General features: G+C 38.4%; 1 protein-coding gene across 4 annotated transcripts in view; it reads left to right on the top strand.

The window, feature by feature from the left end:
* The window catches only part of lzts2a (leucine zipper, putative tumor suppressor 2a), a 52,266-nt gene extending 29,310 nt beyond the window's left edge, over positions 1 to 22,956 (top strand). For 3 of the 4 annotated variants that reach the window (XM_043255173.1, XM_043255176.1, XM_043255175.1), the window contains 4 exons: positions 17,332 to 17,865; positions 18,521 to 19,093; positions 19,179 to 19,448; positions 19,526 to 22,956. In XM_043255173.1, coding sequence (XP_043111108.1) covers positions 17,332 to 17,865; positions 18,521 to 19,093; positions 19,179 to 19,448; positions 19,526 to 20,305 — 2,157 coding nt within the window. In that variant the 3' untranslated portion in view covers positions 20,306 to 22,956. Of the gene's footprint in view, positions 1 to 3,836; positions 4,053 to 17,331; positions 17,866 to 18,520; positions 19,094 to 19,178; positions 19,449 to 19,525 lie in introns of those variants that run through there. The other variant, XM_043255174.1, reaches the window with a different exon arrangement.
* Positions 22,957 to 23,527: the final 571 nt, after the last annotated feature.

Raw genomic sequence — 23,527 nt, 5'->3', positions numbered from 1 at the left:
TTTATACTTTGAAAATTTGATTAGTCCGTGAAATGAGGTTTAAATGTGTCAAGTGGGTGAAATACATTCTTATCAAAGATTACAAAGATTTTTAGGAATACAATGCACTGATGAATCATGTCCTGTGAGTGCTTTTAGAAAATAAACAGTTTGATGCTGACTTTAAACATCGTAAAAAGTGTGTTAAAACAGAGCTGTCACACTGGCAATTGAAAACATAATATATCATAAACCAAACTAAATATTTATTAAATGCACACACAAAGGTTGTGGAATATGTCAGATGGTCTGGCGATGTGCATCTGTAGATTTCAGCCGAGTTCTGATCATTTTAGCCCCCAGCACAAGCCATTTTGCACTCAACAGTTGTTTTGCGTTTTTTGCCCAGTCTCTCTCTCTCTCTCTCTCTCTCTCTCTCTCTCTCTCTCTCTCTCTCTCTCTCTCTCTCTCTAGTAGATGAGGGGTCAAGTGTTTTGTTGGAGGTTTTGAGGACCTCTTATTTTATGTGTGTCCATCTGCATGTGTGTGTGCATGCTTGATCAAATCAGTGTGTGTGTGTGTGTGTGTGCATGTAGGGGGTGGAAGGGGGATTAGGTTCTTGTTCAGTCTTTTGTCCTTCGCTATCATTAATTTTCTCTCTCTTTCCTAACCAGCTCTATTCCGTTCCATTTCTTTCCCTCTCAGCTGAATAGAGCAAGCGGGACTGGGAAGTTTGGGGGGGACTGAGAATTCCCCTTCCTCTATTCATACTTAATCAAGCTGTTCATTACCCTGCTAACAACAGCTTTAACCAGGACGGTACTAGAAGAAACAGTTTGCATGTCCTAGCGGTTCTTTGCAGATTACGAACAGTTGCGTTTGAAAACTGCTGAAAAGCTAAATCTTAAAATGTTCAATGAAAATCAATTCATAATTTTAAAAATAGAATATGAATTTAACATGTAATTGTAAGACACAGTTCCACAAAACTGGAGTTTCCAAGCTTATATAAGCAACAGGCTTTTTCAGAAAATAACATTTAAAAGATAAAATACTAGAAAAATGGAAAATAAATTATGAATGAATTCATGAATAATTTACTGCCATTTTGTGAATATTCAGCTATCATGCAATCAAGAAAAAAGCAACTGCATCCTGATTAAGAGTATTTTAAAATGTAAAACTATTTGATTACAAGTGTTTTTTTTTTTTCAAATTTTTGTAATCAGGTTATGCAATCTAGATTACATATAATAAATTCCACCTAGCGTTGTGTGTAAGCATTGGTGCATGTGTGGAGAATGTAGTTAGCCGGATGCACTTTGAGATATGTGTGCTGTGGTCGAGAGTATCATGTTAAGTCTCCCTAGTGAGTATATGTGGAGTGTATGTTCATATGATAACTTCCCCGGAGGGCAAGTGTCCATTAATCACTCGGATGCTCATCTGTTCCTAACGCTTCATTAGCTCCCCTTCCTCTGTCTCTCTCTCTCTCTCTCTCTCTCTCTCTCTTGTCTGTTTTTCTCTAACACTCTCGTTCCACTTTTTCACTTTACTTGAGAGTCCCACACTCAATCAGGATCCCTGTGTTTACTGTTTCTTGTGATGCAGGTTAGGAACATAACACGTCATGCTTCCTTGCTTTTGTTTGGGAATGACCAGTAAATGAGGAGTGGAGCGGTAAATGATTGAAGGGAGAGAACGAGTGAATGGGGCCTGTTGAAAGGCAGAACACTGGATAATTGGCTGATTCTTCAAATACAGCACTTCTCTGTCTCAGGGATTGGGTTTGTATAAAAAAAAGGAAATAAATAATCAAGTGTCTTAGTGTAACATGATTCTTTACAAATTATTTTAATATGTTGATTTGATGTTAAAAACAGTTGTGCTGCTTAATATTTTTCTGGAAACCATGAAAACTTAGAAACTAAAAATGAAATTAATATAAAAAATACAAATCTATACTCACCCCAACTTTTGGATACTATATATATATATATATATATATATATATATATATATATATATATATATATATATATATATATATATATATATATATATATTACCATCACTCTCATTTCCATCACATTTATTAATTCATAAAAAGTTCATAAATTATATGAAGTATATTAAACATAAAAATATGAAAATGTTAAGTACATCGAAATAAAATTCCAGAGATCGCCAAATTTGAAAGAAACGCCCAAACAGCCTGTTGTTTTTCAGCCCTTGTCCTCCTCAAAAGATTTGATTGGATCTCAGTGTTTGCTTTGTATGAAACTTTCAGTGTGATGTCATACAGCACAACAGACCCTTTGTGATGCTCTTTATGTGCGCATTTGTGGTGACAGCATGTGCTTGCTGTGCTCTTTCGTATGTTAAAGCACTAACAGGGCATGTGGACATGTGATGAGTCAATGTTTAGAGTGAGTCATGCATTTATGTCCCAGCATGCCTTGAGATTAACGTATATCCCAGGAAAATCCCTTAAACAGGCGAAGAGTTTGACTTGATTGGAGAGGTTTTACTCTAATCCAGTTAGTGGACAACATACTCTTTACACACAGCATTTACCTGTGTGTGTGTGTGTGTGTGTGTGTGTGTGTTAGTCACATTACCCTGTAAAGCCTGAGTAGTCCGAAAAATAAATAGAATGGTTTATGGAACCTTTTGACAAATAATTAAAAATCTCCAAAAAAGGTTTGCATAGGTGTTTTATATATTTATTTATTATTCTGATTTGCTCTCAGAGTGTTATATAATCGAATATCTAATACTTAGAGAAAAAGAAGAACAAGATTTTATTCAGAGGCCCAACCTGAGGAAAAATATGAAAATATATAATATAAAAAATTATTTGCTGATATTTAAATGCCAAAACAGTAAGTTATGTCATTTTAACAACAGTATGACAGACATCTTACATAGAAGTTGTCAATAGTTCCCAATGTTTTTGTTTCTGTGTGGATAATAACATGGACCTGCGTTTATCCTACACTCAGAAAAAAAGGGACAAAAAGTTGTCACTGGGTCAATACCTTTTCAAGAGGCACATTTTTGTACCTATTATATAGAATGTAACTTTAAGGTACCAAAATGAACCCTTTAGGTAAAAACATTTTTAACTTTTGAAAAGTTACCGCCCAAACTTTTTTACCTTTATTTCTGAGAATGTGACCCGATGAGTTAATTTCCAGAGATATTATCAACTTGACCTGAATTGAGCTGAACCATGAAATCACTAAAATTAATAATGAATTCCCTCTAACTGAAAAGCAAGTGTTTAATCTTGTCATTTTACATTATTGACACACTTTGACGCAATCTGTATTGTTAAAGCTGCTATATAAATAAAGGTGACTTGACTTAAGTCGGTTCAGTCTAGTAAGTGTTCATCTTTAAATATAAAAAACATTCTTATATTTACTTTACAAAAAGATTCTACATCAAGGGGGATGGTTTTACACTCAAACTGAAACTTCTTTTGCTTGCTTTGAAAAGTGTAAACTAAGTTTTTCAGCAAAGTTTTGATCAGGTTTAGAGGCCTTAGAAATTCGCTCATCAAATATGATCCAGTGGGCCCTATAGCATTAAAGCAGCCGCTGAGGGCGAGTCTTAAAACAGGACGCATTCTTTCCGTTTTCCACACACACTGTAGTGGACAGAGATGAAGAAAAGGAAAAGGTAGAAGAAAGACAAGGGCAAAGAGAGGGAGAGAGCATGAGGAGGGATTAAATGTGAGCGAGGATGGGGGTGGTGGAGGAGCAAGGGGCCACAGACAAAGTGCTGAGAGGGAGGAGGGTAGCAGGAGAAGGGGGCGGTGCTGTGGCGGCAAACAGCAGGGAAAGAGAGGAGAGGACAGGACAGAGAGGAAGGGGGTTTCTGCCAAAGAAAAGAGAGCAAACTTTGGCATGAGGAGGAGGAGCAGAAAGAATGAGCGTGTGAGAGAGAAGGAAAGAGATAGAAGGAGTGTGTGTAGGACTGAGAGAGGAGTACAGTGAGCAGACTGGGATTGTACCTCCAGGACAGACCGGGGAGACTCGAGGAGGCAGCCATGCAAGGCACTATGGGTATGTCAGCAGCACGACTGTATTTATTACACCCTCCGAATGAGTTCAGATTACCGCTGCAGCTCACAAGAGCTTTGAAGTGATGTGAAACGAATGATTAACTTTCTCAAAGCTGATATCACTGGGGTGAGAAGAAGCTCTTTGAAGTTTAGCAGCACTGCTAGTGCTTTCTGTTGAGGAGAGATCTGTGGGAGAACGATTGCAGCGTTAAGTTAAGGATAATGCGTTATTTTGACAATAAAGAAAGTTGGTGGCTACTCAGAGGATTTGTATTGTTCTGTCAGAGAACAATGTGTCTCAAAAGACATCTCATTTATGCTTCATTTTAGGTATAAACTTTACCTCAGATGTTTTTTCTGGAATTCCTAGTCTTTGGTGAAATAAAAATAGGCTACGTGAAATTATTGTAGATATACAGTGAGAGCAAAGATCTTTAAAATTAAGGTGAAGAAGTTTGGTTATATTGAGATCTCTGACTTTTGGTGTGTTGTCAAATCTGAGCGTAGTTTGAAACTTTGAGATCTTTTCTGGAACTTTGAGATCTTTTTGGGAGGAGACATGTGTGAGATTACTGGGGCTTTTGCCACAGAAGAAATAATTAAGCTGCATGAAACTTAAACAAATGTAATGTAATTGTTGTCTATGGGACACTGTACGTGTGATATCTTTTGTGTTTTTTGTTTCGTAAAATAAAGGTTCTTTATTGGCATCTGTGGTTCCATGAAAATCCATGAAGATTCTTTTCCACTCCACAAAAGATCTTTTTAGTAGAAAAAGATTTAAAAAAACAAAAATAGTTTCTTTGGAGAACTACAAATGGTTCTTTTATGACATCGCTGCAGAAACCTCCTCTGGACCTTTATTTTTTAAGAGTGTGTAGGAATTTATATCAGTTGTAAAGAGTGTTTGTTGAGGTGTTAGGTTTTTGCAGCGGGTTTGTTTGTGTGTGTGTTCAGGGCCTTGTGAATGGATTGTTTTACAGCACTCAGTTAAGATTTTTTTTGTTTTATGGAGACTATGTTTCGGAAGAATACTTTTAAACACAAAGCTTCTTTATTAGCATCTACAGCTCCATGAAGAACGATCAATGAAACCTTTTCATTCTTATAGATTATGTCCTTCATAGTTTAAAAAAAATCCTTTGTTCTGAACAAAATGGTTCTGTTAACCGTAAACACTTCTTCTATGGAATTGTAGTGAAACCCCTCTTTTGGAATCTTAACTTTCGTAAATATGAAGCTAAAAGCTGGCGTATGAACAACTGTCTTGGATTTGAACGTCTGAGGTCCAGCGCACACTCCAATCACTCCTCGCCCAGTGCTTACACAAAGCTTCTTCAAACTAGTCAAACACCACTAAGCTTCTTGCCCAGCATGCGGCCTGATCTATTGACATTTCGTTCTCGAAAGAGGTTTAGATTGAAACGCCCCCCCAGTATACCGAGAATCCCATTTGTGTTTAAAATGGATGTGACTCAGCTCATGGCGCATTCTTATACAGTAAAAGCCTGAAATAGAGCGGCCCGTTCCTGCGTGTCAGCAGCGTCCAGACTCGGCTCCAGATGAGATCACCTAGGGGGGTGGAAAGGTGCTTGCGTCAGTGAGTCGGAAAATAATAGTTGAGTTAAATCACTCTCATATGTTACAGGGCTCTGAAATACAGCCTTAGTAAATGCGGTCAGCTCACTGTCTTGGTGAGGACAGTGTGTGCTTCACTGACTCTCACATTGTCTCACAGGTCTGGGTTCTCCAAAACAGCTCGTTCCATCTCCTCTCCTTGCTTTGCTGTTTCAATTTATGAGATGCTTTTATGTGCCAAGTATTTATGTAAGGCTGTAGCTTCCTGCAGACGTATATATATATATATATATATATATACAGAGGGAGAGCTCATTAGCGTCGACTCAGTCTCAGCTGACTGCACTGAATCACAACTTTCCATGCCACTCTTTTCCTCACCGTCTGGAATCTGTTGGGACAGTGTCTGTGCGTCCACATCCTCTCGAGGCTAGTCCCGCTGTGGCGCGTTCGCAACTTTTCATGACCAGCTCCAAGGTTGTCTTTTTTTTTTTCTGTTTGCGGTTCCTGCGTGGTTCACCATCTCTGCACTTTTAAGATGAATTACATATTCATGCTGGCATAGTTTGTCTGAGGCCACGTTGGTTATGTAAGCGCTGGTGTGGAATTAATTTACCGGTATGTGCGCTGTGCCACTTTTCTCCCCGACTGCAGTGCATTTCTGCGCTGAGATTTCAGTTTGATCATGAGACTGATGATTATGGCTTGTCAGAAACACCGCAGAATTATTTATTTGTCTCTTTCTGCTGATGCTCGGTTCTGAAAGCTTCGAGAGGAGGCAGAGAAGCCATTTTGAGAAGATCAATGGCCACAGTCAGTAAAGAAATACTTTGACTTGAAGAACTCAGAGAGGCTGCACATAAAAGTTATCTGCGGTCTGTTTAAAGAGAGACCGGAGTACCAATCATTCCCTCGCGAGACAGTAGCAAAATACTTTCTGTCTCCTAACATTGCTCATTTTCATTTACCTACCCTTTAAAAAATACTCCATTAAACCCTATTCAGTTTAATTAAATTTATCTGCCTAAATCTTGCTTTTTACATTAAAATATATAATCAGAAAATCATCATATATAGACAGTGCACGGGGTCATATAAAGACAAAACACCTTCTATTTAACACACTACACCAAAAAAATGTAACACAAAACACCCTGATGAATACTGTTTAAAAATTTAGAAACTAAACTGTTTAAATAAAACATAATCATGTGATTTTTAGTATTTCCACAGATTTTTTTGACACTGATTTATCTCATAGCACCATGTAAAGAATACGACACTAAGGCATTTTATACTAAACATTTTTGTAAAACTCAATCAGGCTACATTATGTGCTGTGATTTATTAAGCTAAGTCTGGATAAGTATTCAGTCATTTGTTTAATATTAAAACCTTTTGAATTTGAAGAAACATTGGCTGACAATGGTTTCTCCTGGGCTGTGTCCTTATATGCTCTTCGGTAACCCAACTGTCTGTCCTCTCGCCTGTTCATTACTGAGAGTCTGGATTTCACTCCGGTAGTTTTTCAGACTATACTCAATGCATTTTAAATACTTTATCACTTTATTACCATCCAATCAGTGGCATCTCCTCCAGACGGCCACTCTCACAGTAATAACAGTGCGGTGGAGCTGCAGCTCCTCTCCGTTCTGCTGTTATTTCAAGTGTCTGTTTCTGACCACTGGATTGAAATGAATAATCATTAGTGGTTGGAAATTCCTACCGTGGCAAAGAGCAGCTGACTCAGAAGCAACTGGCTCCTGGATGTTACATGGCCATTCCAACGCTGGACGCTTTTCTACTGCTCGCAAAAGCCCAGGATTGCAATGGGTCAAACTATAGTTGACCGCAGGGTGATAGACCGACTAGAATCGCATAGCCAGACTTTGAACATAACATCTAATCTGTTTTGCAAACTTTGCCAGGAAGATGCCTTTTGACCACCATATAAAGGAATCAGTCACATTCATATTTTTTTTATGTTCAGCTTTTTTGGAAAGTCCAGTGAATAGTTCTTCCTTATAAACCTTCATTTAACTGTATCTCAGTCCAGTATGCGGCAGCTTTAACCTGAATTAGTTCATTTTTTTTAAGAAGCGTTCTTTAAATGAAGTTTACCACAGAGGTCAAGTCTTTGCTCAAAATTGATTTTAAAAGTTTTTAAACTATTTTAAATTAAACATACACAAATATATAAAAAACAACAAATATAACATTTTTATGTTGACAACAACCGTAACTTTTCTACTTAAATGTCTTTTATGCTACTTAAATATGTTGTTATACTGTATTCGGTGCTCTACCAGCTATTTATTGCATATTCACGCCACCATTCTGTGTGAACTTGGTGTAAAAATGAAGGTGATTTTGATTAAAAACCACTTTGTTTGGATCATCCTGAGATGCTTGCACTCAGTGCCAAGGGAGGTTGTTCCCGCTGGCAGATGCTCAGTAATGGGCACCGGGCTGGCGTCTGGGCCTTTGCCAGAGGACTCAGCGATGCACCCTGGGTGAAACAAAATGTCCGCACTTGATTGGCAGGTAGTGTCAGTCCAGATGGCAGCAGCTCCTGTGTGGTATTGTGCGAATAATGTCGCCCGCTGCATCTCATTCTGGAGTTCGAGCCAGCCGGCTCTTTTCTGAAAGGCTCACTGGATGGGATGCCCAGGGAGGCTCGGACAGTGAGACAGGAGAGATTGTCTTCACGAGGTTTGTGAGGCGGCTCGGGCCCCTGTTCAAGGGGTCTTTAATAGAGCCCATATGCTTTGAGATGCTAAAGAGCCGACCAGCCCCCTGTCTTCCCTGAACTTTGAGTCAAGTTTTTCTCTTTCGCTCATTGTTTTATGGGTTTTTCTGCTTCGCTCCGTTGTTCTCCTGCCTGAGATTGATTTATGCGTGTTCCCTAACACTCCACCTGCTCAGGTTTGAATTTGCCTTTCTCTGGTGCTCCGTCGTTCTCTTTCCTCTCTTGTCGGTGGAGTTCTCCCTCTGTTTTTGTTGCAAGCTCCGGCTCCCTCCCCCTCTCGCTCTCTTTCACCCCAGGCAGTGCACATGTAGGCCTCAAGTGTCATGGCAACAGCCCCAAACAGAGCCAAAAGCCAAAAGCCTGCAACAGCAACAGGTTGGCAGTGAAACTTGCGAGCCAATAACGCTTGTTCTACAGGCAGTGTTTCCCTGCCGCTTTTAATTCGACCCAGCATTTCAACAAAGAAAAATACAATTAATTGAGTTGGGGAGGAGAGCTACAGGGATTTACTATGAAAAATGAGTCGCTTTACATGGAGAGTTTAACAGAGGACATGTGGTCTCTGGGAAATGCTGCTGTAGTCTTGTTGTATGAGATGGTTGAAATTTGAATCAATTGTTTAGGGACAAAATCAATGTGCAAACTTGTTGTGTTATGTTTCATAATTCTTGTTCTATTATATAAAAACAAAAATGCATAAAAAATATAATGTTTTATTTTTTTGCTATTCCCTCTATGAAAATAAAAGTTCATGCTTGGGAGTTTTACATGTCCATGGACCATTTTATTATTTTTTTCAAGATTTATGTATAAAGTTCATAGAAATGATTTTTAGCTATAAACAAATTTCGGGAGGAGCACGCGCTGATAATTAACCCGGCTGGCTTCTCGTTTCCTAATCACGCAATTATCCAACCAGAGCAAGAGAAGCCTACTATAAATTCACACAAGCCTCTTACCTCGATATCTCGTTCATAGCATCCCTCTGCCACCCCAGTCTCCACTCCTCCTAGTTCTACTATTCCCTCTCGCTTTTCACGGACAAGAGGAAAAAACTCTGGACTCGTAGTATATATATATATATATATATATATATATATATATATATATATATATATATATATATATATATATATATATATTAATAAATAAGCTATAATAAGGATAATTTAATACAATTATTAAAAGTAACAGTAGAGATTTATGTTAAAATTTATGTATAAAATGTATGTTTCTTCATCACAAAATCAATATATAAGCCTTCATATTTAATATAATATTTATATAAAAATGTTGTCTTGGTAAAAAGACAAGATGTTTTTTTCCAAAAAGATAAAAACATGCTCATATCAAACTTATATCATATATTAAATAAATATTAATTATTTTGTATATGATATAAAACCAGAAACTACTTAAATAACATTATACTCCTTTGGAATTGTTTATGATTTTTGTAGAAAGGCTTTCAGGAAACATTTACTATGATATTGCGCTCACAAATCAATATTTCATCCATGAAAAATTTTACTATGGTGAATATCTGCATATCAAAATTCTGTACTCACCTCACTTCCATTTTTCTAAACATCCATGAGCATGAGAACCATGACACATCCTAAAAAGGATTGTAAAGTTAGGTTGAGACATTACCTAAGACATCAAATCAAGGTTAAGAAGACTCTCATCTACCTAATCAATAAATCATACACACACACACACTCCCTGTGATCTCATTCTGCCTTGTTTTTTTCTGACAGAGAATTTTGCACACATAATTAATGACAACACACTTAGCGTTTTTGTATGTGTGCCAGAAAGAATAATCCTCATTCCCAGACAGCCTGTCTGTGAAAGTGTGATCAGTGACTCACTGTCATCATTCAGAATCAAACTCCTGACTGAGAAATAAAGGGATGAAAGAGGAGACTGCATCTGTTTATTTCAGTCCATCAGAGCATTTTAGCACACACTGAGGAGCATATTTGGGTCCATGACGGCAATGACTCCCTCTCTCTTGCACCATTGACTCTATTATTACAAATGCGTCATTCATGACTAAACTCTGTTTCTCCAGATTTGGGCGCCGGTGGACTTTTCAGACGGGATAACAGTGTAATTCAATTTATCAAGTCTTTAGCCGATTCATTTGAGACGGTCTTGCACATTAGCTAATAAGGACAAAGGAGGATGTATGTAAAAAGGCTGAAACTGAATCCTACTATATGCACTAAAAGTATGTACTGTGCTGGTGATGGGGAAAGTGCATACTTTCAGAAACACTTTACACTATTATTGCGTACTTAAGCATGTGTATTTGAGTGTTTACTCAGCTAAATTATTTCTATAGTTGTAAATAGATATGCCATAATTTTACTTTAATTTGAGATACTATTCCTAATCCTGAAAACCATGGATGGATCAAAATGTATTATTTTAGGACAGTTTGTCTCACCTTAATGCACAGGTGCAATTTTTAAGGCAGTGAAAGAATAAAAACACTGTAAAGTTTTTACACTGTAGAGAAATGCTTTTTTATGTATTGACTGAATTTATATGAACCCTTTAAACGTATGGCCTTTAAGGCTAACTGACTGTGCCATTTGGCTTTTTGTAGTAAATGTAAATTGCTAATTTCCCTCATTCTAAATAACAATGACTCTGTTAATTAAGCTTAATTACTGCTACGATTACTCTCCGCGGCATATATGAATAATTCATGAGCACACACACACCTTGTAATTGCAGCAACCTAATGTTTCTCAAAGTAGGTCCTTCAGGTCACTAACAGTGTGTTTAGTTTGCTGCAGCAGTCACGTGATCATGGTCTTTTTTCCGTGGGTTTGTGAATGTAACCGAGTGTTTTTGTATCATTGTGTGTGTGTTATCTGATAGAGGGGACAATAACAGTGCAGCTGGCAGGAAGTCTCGGAGCGGGGCCGCAGGCTGCGCAGGGGCCGCTCAGAGCTCTCTGTGGGGTCTGAACGTGTGACTGCAGCAGGACCCTGATGCATATCTATAACTCATTTATGTTACATGTTTAAATGTGTGAAAAATGGCATCTAGAGCTAGATGATGGGAATTGTGACAGGAACAACTGAGGAGTGAAACCAAATGAACTGGTAAATGGTGTAAAAGCACTTACATTAATTCACTGATTTCATTTTTTATTATTTTTTTGAGGGATTACTACTTTGGGCATACAAAGTAGTTTTTCATGAGAGAGTAGTTTTTCATGAGAGACATTAGAGTTGTTATTGTAAAAAAAAAAAAAAATATATATATATATATATATATATATATATATATATATATATATATATATATATATAAAAAAAAAAAAAAATATATATAAAATGTAAAAAAATTACACTAGTAGTAAAATCACTAAAACTGAAAATAAAAAGAAAAGATTACATTAAGATATTTTTCAAAATAGTAAAAATTACAGAAGCACATAAAGATTTATTGCAACAAAACTGAAAACTGAAAATATATATGTATAAAAAAGTTATTTCCAAATATTAATATGCTTTAAAATAATAATACAAAAATGCTGTAATAGTATATAAATAATGCTAAAATATCACTGCTGGATGTCTGATGTCTGACATGTAGCAAATGGACATTTTTGATGTTGTACTTAATGAATGTATACAGACAACACTAAAGGTTTACACTCTCCTAATTCAAGACAACAAACAGTCTGCCAAACTACCCACAGTTCTGTGCAAAATTACTAACCTTTGTGCAAAATATACCAGGTACACAGATAACATTATGTAACAAATGCTGTGGATAAGTTGCAGTGAACCCCTGGACATTCTTGGAATGAAAATGAGCGACTCGAAGGAGAGCAGGAAAGTAGAAGAATGATTAAAAGAAACTAAAGGAATGGATAGAGTGACTAATGAGAAAGACTAGAAGGTCATCAGGGCACAGAGATCCCTTAAGAATGCAAATAAACACACTTGACTGCTTCGGTCCTCAGATGTTCCTGTTCTGCCGGAGGCCTCATAATCAGAAAACACAATATCATAAGTTCCACTGATCACTTTATGGTTATCACTTGAGTGCACAGAGACTATGCAGCTCTCACTCTTTTTTCTGTGTAGAGCACAAGGAGTCAGTGTTGTGGATTAATTGTCTATTTTTCAAGGGCCATATTTATCCAAGCATGCACTTTTGTCCTCTCTATTTTTGGGGAGCACACACAGAGAGTTAATGAGCATGTGCGGTTGCATTTGCAGATGAGTTAGTAGATGAGGTCAGCATTTCCTTTGTGCTGCTTCCACTTCTCTTTAGCTTCCTGTGTTTCTCTGGATGTTCACGTGCCTGTGGGGGTTATGTAACGGGATGTTTATTACTTTTTGTCTGGGGTACTTTGAAAACGGTCTTGTTTTGACAGATTTGCATAACATAAAAATCTTAAATGAGCTAAATCGCTTAAGTGAGTTAAGGGAAAAAAGCCTGCCGTTATCGGAAAACAAAGGCTTTGGTGTTGGATGCCACGATGTCACGTCTAACGTCTCCAAGGGAAGAGGCTTTGATCGGGATCTTCACACACATCAAATATCCTACCCCTGCAACTACACTCGAACCAAACAGAGACCAAATGTGATTAAGGGTTTAGGGATTTCTGCCCGGAGATTTGGAGCTCTGCTGGGTTCCAGGCTCAATGCTGGCATTCCATCCTATTCTGCTTCAGACTCCACAGAGAAGCTCCGTGATTCCCAGGGGATTCACACCTCGCCGCTAATCCTTTCCGGCGGCAGAGGCGCTATTAAGACTTATCATAACAAGATTTCAGCCACCAGCCACCTCAGTGTGGAATTTGATTAGAAACACCTGCAGCAGAGAGATGCTCTCACTGTGGAGACAGGAAAGATCAAAGACCGAGCGAGAGTGGTGCTTCTTGCCTTTGTATATTATATGATATTATATTATTCAATTTCTATTTATCGCTAATTTAATTATAATGTCATTTTCATTCTAATTTAAAAAACGAACAAAAATCGGAAATGTCTTGGCCGAAATGTGTTTAGAGAAAAGCTGACATTCGAACAAAATAATGCTTCATAGAAAGGCTGCTTAAGAGACACCTGTAAGTAAAAATCACAAAAGCACAACAAAATGACTAAAACTTCAATGAAAACTGAAGATATAAAAAAGTACATTTGAAGTATTAATAAATACTGTAATATGACTGTATTATATCAGTGATACTAAAATAACAATTAATGTAAATAATACATAAACGAAATAAAAAATGCATTATACAATAAATATGCATGATAAAATATGATGTATAAATTATATAATTAAATATATATTGTAAAATAGGTATTTGACAGTGCTATGCTGCTTTTTAAATGCTGGTCAGAAAATCATAATATTAATCACAGTTTTATGTTTCTAACTATTCTGTTTGTGCAAAGAAAAATGTCAACTTAAAAGAAACTAAATATTGTTCAGATAATATACATTCATGAAAATATATAGTTGCATTTATTTATTTGTTTTTTAGAAAGATGGTATGTCATAAATTATATACTTTTAATTGAAAAAGATGAAATATCATAGTGGCATTTTTAAAGACAAATATACTATAGACACTTTTTAATGAAGCTATTTCACAAAATAATGCTTAAGTTTCAACAGATTATACAATGTATCTAACAAAACAAAACCAAAGAGAATAGTTTTCACACATGGGTGCGGGAGGGAGTTTATATGGTAGAGGAATTTCAGAAACCTTAGCAGAGATGGAGAAGAGCAACATAATTAGCCTTCGAGATCTCAGACTGCAATGAGGAGGAGCTGAGGACAGATATCTGGGGGTCATTCAGCAGGGGACGGGTCTCTGACCAGCTGGTTTGAAGTTCACAGGGTTGCAAGGGGCTGATCCTAAGGGGATCTTCTCATTATACGATCACAGGCTTTGGGAGAACGTTTGGTTTAGTGTTTGTATGAGTCTCTGTGAGTGGTTTGGAGGCCATTCAGCCAGTTTTGGGGTAACTTTAGGGTAACAGTTGGAATCTGGGTGGGAACGGTGTAGGTTGAGTTCAACAAAGGGGAAGAACTGGCTTTGAGGAGGGGGTGGAATTAAGCTGAAGAGAGTTTAAAAAGAGTGAAGTGATCCGTGACGATTTCTGCACGATGTGACCTTGTCTTTTTCTAAATTCGTTATCTTTTCCCTGAAGTGACAGATTTATTTTTGAGTGAACAGCTAAAATCACTCTGAATCTGATATTTTACATTCTGAAAATGGCAATGGATGTGTGTAAAGATTTAGCTTTTTCTTTTTTTCGTACAATTTGACTTCGGTTTGAAGAGTCAGGTTAAGATGTAGGAAATTTAGTGTCAATTTCGATGTGAATTTAACAGTATCGATGTGAAGAAATTCAGATTCAGATTTCTGAATTCCAAACACCTTGAAACACTATAAACACTTTTGTACAATTAGTTGCTTGTTGTTCTTTTTCATAGATGGTGTTTATTTGCATTAAGGACTGATTGTTGAGCCCTGCAGCAGAGCCACGGTACAGTTAGAGATCTGGACTGGCTGCAGGAACATACTTTATAAGAAGCGCTGAAGCAGAAATACCTGATAGCCACGTTAGTGGAACCATGTGCGTAAGCACTCGCAGAGAGCCGCCCTGGAAACTGTTACTCTCAGGGAGTCACGCTATCCCTCTTTCTCCTCTTTCTCAAACTTTCTGTTTAATCTCAATCACGTCGCTGTCTTAACCAAGTACTCTGCTATTAATATTAATATCCACATTCTCAGCTGTGACAGAGAAATGCCTGTTGCCTCGCCGTGTCAGTATGCACATGTATTAGAGGAATGAGCATAATATATCCCCTCCAATCTTTTAGACAAGAAGTGTCTATCCTCGAGAGCATTCTACTTCAGGGGGTCAATGATGAATATATGTAACATACTTTTTTTTTTTTTTTTTACTTTTTTACTTTTGGGGGACAGTCACAAGCCTCAAAACAAGCTTTTATGTGTTTGAAAGTACATGGGGGTAACTGATTAATGACAAAAGTTTTATTTCGGGGTTGACTAACCATTTAAATCGATTATATTATATTATATTATATTTTTATTATATTATATTATATTCTTCAATACTTTTTAAAAGCATCAGATAAATGAACCTCGTACTGTTAGTTAAGTAGGTCTCCTAAGGAAAAATGAGGATTGTGTCTTCAGATGCTTCATAAAAGAAGTGATCTCAGCTCATTTTGGCAGCTCATTTTACCAGAGAGGAACAGATAGGGTAAAAGTTTTAGAAAGTGATTTTGTGCCTCAGTGTAAAGGAACAACAAGGCTCTTATGAAGTTGCTGGCAGGAGAGAGTATACACTTGTAGGAGTGAATTAAGGTATGTACAATTTCAGTATTTTGAAAAAAATTAATAATAAGGTTTAAATAGGTCCATATTAGTTTATTAAGGCCTTAAAGGAATAGTTCTGTCACCCTCGAGTTCCAAAGCTGTATGAATTTCTTTATTCTATTGAACATCACAAAGGAAGATGGAACTACTTGAGGTTAAATAAATAATGACACAATTTTATTTTTTGGGTGAACTTTTCCTTTAAGACCATCAGGTATTCACCCAAATATGAATTCCTCCCCATAGATGATAATGGTGCGTGGCACAATGGTATGACGCACAGGAAAGGAAGGTTGAGACAACAGAAACGTTGTCCTCCCATGCTTCAGTCTGCTAATTTGACTTCACCAGAATTCAAACCTCAGCTAAAATAGCACGTGGGGGCTCCATGTGTATGAGTGAACAGAACAAGGAATGTCTAATGAGAAGTTTGAGTCAGACTGACACTAGCTTTCTCTTTGTCTGGCTGTCCCGGTGGCAGAGAGGTCAGTGGGATGGCAGTGCAGTCGGGCAGGTCTGGTCTCTCCTGCCGAATCAAGACTGTGTTCCTCCTGCATGTGGCTCTTTGAAGTGCATCGGGAGTGTGTTGTGAAGTGCACTGAGGGTGTGTGTAATTGATTGGACTGGCAAGCTCTTTGCAGATTATTCCACATGGTCAGACTGCTCTTAGCACACTGCAGCAGGCTAAATATATAACCTTCAATGCCCATCCGAGAATTAAACTCTAACACTGATTCACAAAACACATAACTCACTGCTAATGCTTGCTTATCTGTTTCTAATTGTGCTGTCACATTGCACATTCCTTTCATGCTGTGCTAAGGGCTGTACAATTATGGCATGTAATAGTAGAACATTATTAAGGAAACATGTCAACGGACAAGTATGTTAGCGACCACTAGTTCCAAAACTTAAAGGATGCTGTTCAATCCCTGCAAAGGGCAACATCACCATTCTGCCCTTGGAAGGATTTTTTTTAATGATTATATTTACATTATAATTACATAATAATAATATTACACAAACAGCCCTAGGATCTGTAATTAGCAAAACACTATGTAAACAGAAAACTGAAATTTAAATAACCAACAACCTCTTATTTAAGCGTACAACATGGACATTCAGAAAAGAGAAACACTTTTTTAAAAAGTTTTTAAACGTTTAGATTGCATCTTTATGCTAAGTTAATTTTGCCTGTAATGTAGCCTTTTACATTTTTTTCAGGCAACTATCAAAAATATAGATGGTCTCCAAAGAAAACAGACATTGACTAAATGATACAGGAGTTAAATTTTGATCTCATGTCGTCTTTAACCATAGACTGCAGTAATAACTCAACCTGTAAGAAATTCATGATTTCATTCTTTGGCAATATGTGTAAAGTTAAAGAGAAAAACTTTACCACTTTGGTCAAATGACCATGTCTAAAGATTCAAGATTATTTTGTGTTTGAAGTCAAAAACTGCAATTATGTGATCTATTTTAAAGGTTACAGCCAGCCCATTTAGACTGTAATGTTAAATCCTCGTCTTCCTGTTTTTCTCTCCACAGAGTGTGTGTCCTGGGCGTGTGTTCGCCATGGCTCTAGTTCAGGCACTGCCTGTGCCCACTGATCACCCCAAACCCAGTGCTGACGTCCAGCAGTGCTGCTCAGTGTCTCACTCGCCCACCGTAGCTGCGGCAAGCACCATGGGCTCCGTCAGCAGCCTCATCTCTGGACGTACCTACCAGGAACGTCACTGCCGAGCTGCCAGCGACTTTGGTGCCAAGTATCGCAAACCCACACCAGCTACGAGCTGCTTCAGACAGCAGGAGGGCACGCTGCGCAGTGCCAGCTCACAGGAGCAGCTTCTCACCAGCCAGCCTCCTTTGCCTGCTAAGAACAGGTCCTCTGCACTTATCTCTGCTGGCAATGGCAACTATGGCTATTTGAGTGACGAGCCAGTGGGTGACTGGAATGATAATCATGTGACCACGTGCAGCCCGTCCAGTGATACAGAAGAGCCTCCTGATAACAGAGGCATGAATGGTAACATTGGTGGTCCACCTCCCAAACTCGTCCCAGTGTCAGGCAGGCTGGAAAAGGTGAGTCTGAGGGTATTTGGGAGGTAAACATAAAAAAAAAAAAACCTTGCAGCTCAAACCAGAATAAACACTAGTTTTTTCTTAAAGTATTACAGGCTACATATGTAATTTTTAACTAGACAATTTCTTAATTTGTAGTTAATTAAAAATTCTGCTCGGTGTTATTTTACTGTAAAGAACAGTAGTTGTGCTGATGCTCATTGCACACAGTGGGTAGTATATCTAATTGGCTATTCATCTCAATTGATCAAAGAGAGCCTTTAATCACTGCAATATGTCAATATGCAATCTTACTGTACAGATTTATTCAATGACACCTCAGTTAGACTTTGAACCAAAATACTTGTTGCTGTTGTTGGCTTCATGCTTTAGCCATTTATTGTGTAGATACACTAACATTTAGAAGTTTTGCAAGATTTGAAAATAATAATAATATTAATAAAATTACACATTAAGGATAGACAAGACATTTATAATGTAAAAAAGTTATTTAAAAAAATATATTCAACAAGAATTCTTAAAATTTTAAATCAAGATTTCTACAAAGATATTTAAAATGACATCAGATCATCCTATTAGTATAGCAGTTTAGTTAGCATTTCATTAACATACATGTATATTTCGTTAAAATACCATTTACTTTTTTTACTCACAGAGTATGGAGAAGATACTGATCCGTCCCACTGCCTTTAAACCTGTCGTGCCCAAGAATCGTAACTCCATGCAGTACCTGTCTCCACGGTCAGGGGGCAGTTTGTCTGAAAGCCAGGGCAGCCTCAACCTCTTACTTCCTGGCACTGGAGCAGGGTTGGGCTGTACGGAGAAGCGCAACTCTTACAGCGGTGGGCGCAATGCACGGAGTAGCCAGTCCTGCACTATGTCCGACTCAGGCCGCAACTCACTCTCCAGCCTACCCACCTACAGCAGCACAGGGTACAGCCTGGCTCAGAGCGAGGTACCCACCGGGCACATGGAAAGCACTCGCTCTGGCGGTGGCCACGGACACTCCAACTCTGACAGTGGTCGGTCATCATCCAGTAAGAGCACGGGGTCTTTAAGTGGCCGTGGTCAGCCCCTCTCAGACAGCGGATCGTGTGGCCGCTCCCCGGCTCCTGGAGAGGGGTATGAAGGCGTCATTAGGGAACTTGAGGAGAAGCTGAGGGAAAGAGACCTGGAGCTGCAGCAACTCAGGGACAACCTGGATGAGAACGAGGCAGCCATCTGTCAGGTGACAATCACAGTTTTCTACTAGCTGTTGTTAGAGACAGTGGATACAGTGCAACTAAAATCATATAAATCTTTTTTCCATGCAGGTGTATGAGGAGAAACAGAAACGTTGCGAGCAAGAGCTGGAGGACCTTCGGCAGAGTTGCGCATCGAAAATGAAGCAGGTGCAGCTGAAGGCACAGCGGGCACAACAGGTCCTGCAGTTGCAGGTGTTTCAGCTGCAGCAGGAGAAGAAGAAACTGCAAGAGGACTTCTCCCAACTGCTTCAGGAACGGGAGGCGTTGGAGAAGAGATGTGCCTCTTTCGAGAAGGAGCAGACTCAGCTAGGTCCTCGTCTAGAAGAGACAAAGTGGGAGGTGAGACCTCGTAGCTATTTAGGTCTAGCAATAAGCAATAATTGCATGCAGTGAACTCAAATGCCTCTGTATTGCAGGTCTGTCAGAAGTCAGGTGAGATCTCTCTACTGAAGCAGCAGCTGAAGGACGTACAGGCTGATCTTGGCCAGAAGGCCAGCGAGATTATTGCTTTGAAGGCCCAGTTGAGAGAGGCTCGTTCAGAGCTCCAAGCTAGCCAGGCTCGCTCACAGGAAGCACACGCCACAGCCCGCACTCGTACACTCGAACTTGAGGTTTGTGAGAACGAGCTACAGCGGCGTAAAAGCGAAGCGGAGCTCCTGCGAGAGAAGGTGGGCCGTTTGGAGGAAGAGTCTCACCGGCTTAAAGAGGCCCTGGCAGTGCCCCCGTCCCAAACTCTTCCTTCTAAGGGCCAATGCATGAGCTTGCCCCTTCCCCAAAGTCGTGGAGGAATTGCACATGGGATCAGCCCTGCTTTCCGGGACAACGGCAGTGAAGAGCAGTTTCTGGCATACGAGAGCGATGAAGCCAAGGTACAGCGTCAGAGCGTGGATGTACTTCACGGCCTCCGTCAGCAGGTGGACCGACTGAGGGCTGAGCTGATGTATGAGAGGAGGCGGAGTGAGGACCAGATGGAGGCCTTTGAGGATGAACGCAGGGTGTGGCAGGAGGAGAAAGACAAGGTGATCCGTTACCAGAAGCAGCTGCAGCAGAACTACATCCAGATGTACCGCAGAAATCGAGACCTAGAACGTGTGATGAGGGAACTTAGCCTTGAGCTGGAGAACAGGGACATGGAGGAGTTTGACATGCGTAGCAATGAGATCCATTTCGAGGAGATCACTGCCACTGAAATCTAACCCACATCTCACCCAAAATGAATTTCCACTGTGCTTGTGTGAGAAGCACTGGCCTTCACTGCATTTGGCATGCTTCTCCACACTATTTCAGAAAGACTTGTGTTCAAGGCAAGTTATTGTCGTGATGTCCGTAGAGGCCAATAAAAAATGGAACGTTTGTATTTAGACATCTTTATGATCACTTCCTGCCTCGGAAACTTGTGAGGGACTTCAGATGAATGTACAATGACTGTGAACAGCAGTTAATTGATGCCACTGGTTAAGGGAAGGATGTCCTCAAAGATGGTGCTTTGTTCCTGACAAACCCCTAAAGTACAACTAGGGCTGTAATGTAGCTTAATTCTGAAAAAAAGCCATTTATCCCCCATTGATCTAAAACAGTTTTTCCATTTAAAAGCATAAAGACAGTGTTGCAGAATGCAGAGCTCTCAAGATGTTACTTTCAAAGTGCAACTACTTTGAATTGTAAGATGTTGACATAAACAAACAGCGGCCAAAGACATTTGTAGCATGGAGAAAATGCTACAATGTGTCCTAAGTGAACTACCTTGGGCAGATTGACAGATCTCATTTCTAAATAGGTTGATATTAACTGCAGACCAATGATGGGCTCAATTATATCAACATAAAAAACTACGAATGTCCGTTCAATACGTTACATGCCTGCTTTTTTCTCAACAAATATTGTTGTATGCAGTTATTTAGGATAAAACTGATTATTAAACTGGCAGCTTCAGTTCAGTTCAGTTCAGTTTAATGGAATACCTTACACACACTCTGACAAGACTGACAACGGTATATACTTAAATGGACATGAGGTTGAAGAAACAATGGAAAGAAATACAGCATGTAGACTAAGGGTTTTATGGAGTTTCTCACATCCTATATAGTACAGAGCACACTACTTGCCTCGCCCATTGTACCAGCATTAAAACTGATGGGAAGAGACTTGGAGGCACTCTATTGAGCATCTCGCGTTAAGTCACAAAATCTGTAGTTTTGTTGCGTTCATTTACTCGGTGTTCTAGTTGTGCAGGTCCTCAATAACATTGTGTCATATCTTCTCAGCTATTTACGGCACTATGCAGCAAGAACTGTCACCTCTCATCTCACAGCCCTGCTGCTTACGCTACATTTGATACTAATCACTGATGTAGAAGTGTTATTTTTATAATTAGATGATATAATAGCAGATATAACTAGCAAATATATTTTTCCTTTTGTTTGTGAGTATTGCCATGCACACTGTACAGAGTGAATAGCATGTGTGCATGACACCGTAGCATTTCTGTGGCCAGAGAGTCTGGCGTCGAGTCACGTTATGGCATCAAACAGGTACACTGGTTGGTTTTTCCCAACCGGTTCTGCTCTGTAATGACATAGTTGATGAATGCATAGATATTATTATTATTAGATTTGCATACAATCTGAGAAATACTAATCAAATGTTTGTGGTCATTTTGTTAAAGGGATATATATACACTATATAAACTAGTTGTTTTTACAGAACAGATTCTTTAAAAAAAGAGAGGAACAATTAAATATATATGATGTATATTTTTATATATAGCACCTCAAGCTATTTTGTGGTAACACAGGTAACTTTGTGGGTTTAACAAAATAAATATGAATTGCATATTTCACACCTTTTTGTCCAGAGGGGTCATTTGCCATAGCATGTTCATGGGGAGCTCTGACAGCATTTCATACAGTAGTTAGTGCTTTCATATTCTTGGGGTATTTAGTATGCCCTTGTCTGAGCATGACATGCAGTATTATTACATCATTTTTGAGCATGTTGTAGAAAGTGTCAGAACATTTCCTGACGAGGTCATGCTTGAGACATTAGCTTTTTTGACATCAGGGAAGACAGAAGAAACTGAGGAACTCTCACTGCAAAATCACATTTTTATCCATCGCAACCAAAGATAATCCGTTATGTATTCTTCATATTATCTTTAGCAGAATATAGTTACATACATATGCACATTTTTCATTCAGTGCTTCCTTTTTTGTATAAAGCAGTGTAATACTCTCAGTGATCCTACAGTAAAACAGACACTTTATTTATGTGATAATGATCAGTTGTATTTTTTTCATTCAAAGCCAAATTATTTCATTATTGGTCAGAATGGTTCACTGTTTATGATTAGTATAGTCTTGTATCGCTTCTGTTCATTTTTGACATTTTCTACATTCATTATTGACTACCTGATATAAGTCATAAGATATGATGCCATATTTTTCCTTTCTGCTCAGATTATCACCCCCTTTGTTGTCAGGTTCATCTCGGTAGCGCAGATATTTTATTATTAGTGTATGAAAAGAGCTCTCTTACCCCTGGACAATGTCCTGTGCATTCCTTCCAGACATGTCAATCACTCCCCTGAAAAATACATGTGTAAATATTCCTCATATTGTAATATTATTAAGATATTCAATATATTTGTTTTTACACACACACAAAATATCTTGAAGGTGTAACCACTGTGAATAGACCAAAGCGAATTAACGTTTAATCTTTTTGCCCTCATGTATGTGCTCGTGTATGTTTCTTTTGTCAATCTGTAGTCTTTGTAGTCATGTATGTATATTTTCCTGTTGTATATTTCTTGTAAAAATGTGTTTTTAATTAAAGAAAGTTGCCTCATTTTGAGTCTGGTGTTTATTTTATTTTTTTTAATTTTCGACAATTTGCATTTCTTAAAATGTTTAGAGATGCAAATGGAAGAACTGCTGTATAACAGCACAAGTGAAGGTTGTGTTGTTCGAAATTGAAACTTTTAATTGTGAGCAAGTACACCATAAAAACATCTTTTTTGTACCCTGCCCTTATTACTATAGTGAGCCTATAATAATATAACAGATTTTGCAGTAAAAACTGCATGTTTCTGTCATTGCCGGTACTTTCTTGAGTAATTACACTGTAATTGCATTGTAAATACATGGAAGTACACATAATGTAAAATAAAGCGCAACCACAATAATATTTATATTTGTCATATATCTGTATTTCTTTCATCATTTATTGATTCGATCAGGTTCTTGCTTCTTTGTAGAATAGCCAAAGAACATATTCAAAACAATGTTCCTCCGCATTCATTTGTAGTTCTATGCTTCAACCACTAGACACTTTTACTGTAAAAGTTACAATAGCGCATCTTTAATAATTTGAACTTTATCATTTAGAATCAGAATTAGAGTGGAAAGAGCATATACAAT

Source organism: Puntigrus tetrazona, chromosome 13 (genome assembly GCF_018831695.1).
Source record: "Puntigrus tetrazona isolate hp1 chromosome 13, ASM1883169v1, whole genome shotgun sequence".
Taxonomy (NCBI): Eukaryota; Metazoa; Chordata; class Actinopteri; order Cypriniformes; family Cyprinidae; genus Puntigrus; species Puntigrus tetrazona.
Note: the sequence above shows the minus strand (reverse complement) of the source record. Positions and strands in the feature narration are given on the sequence as shown.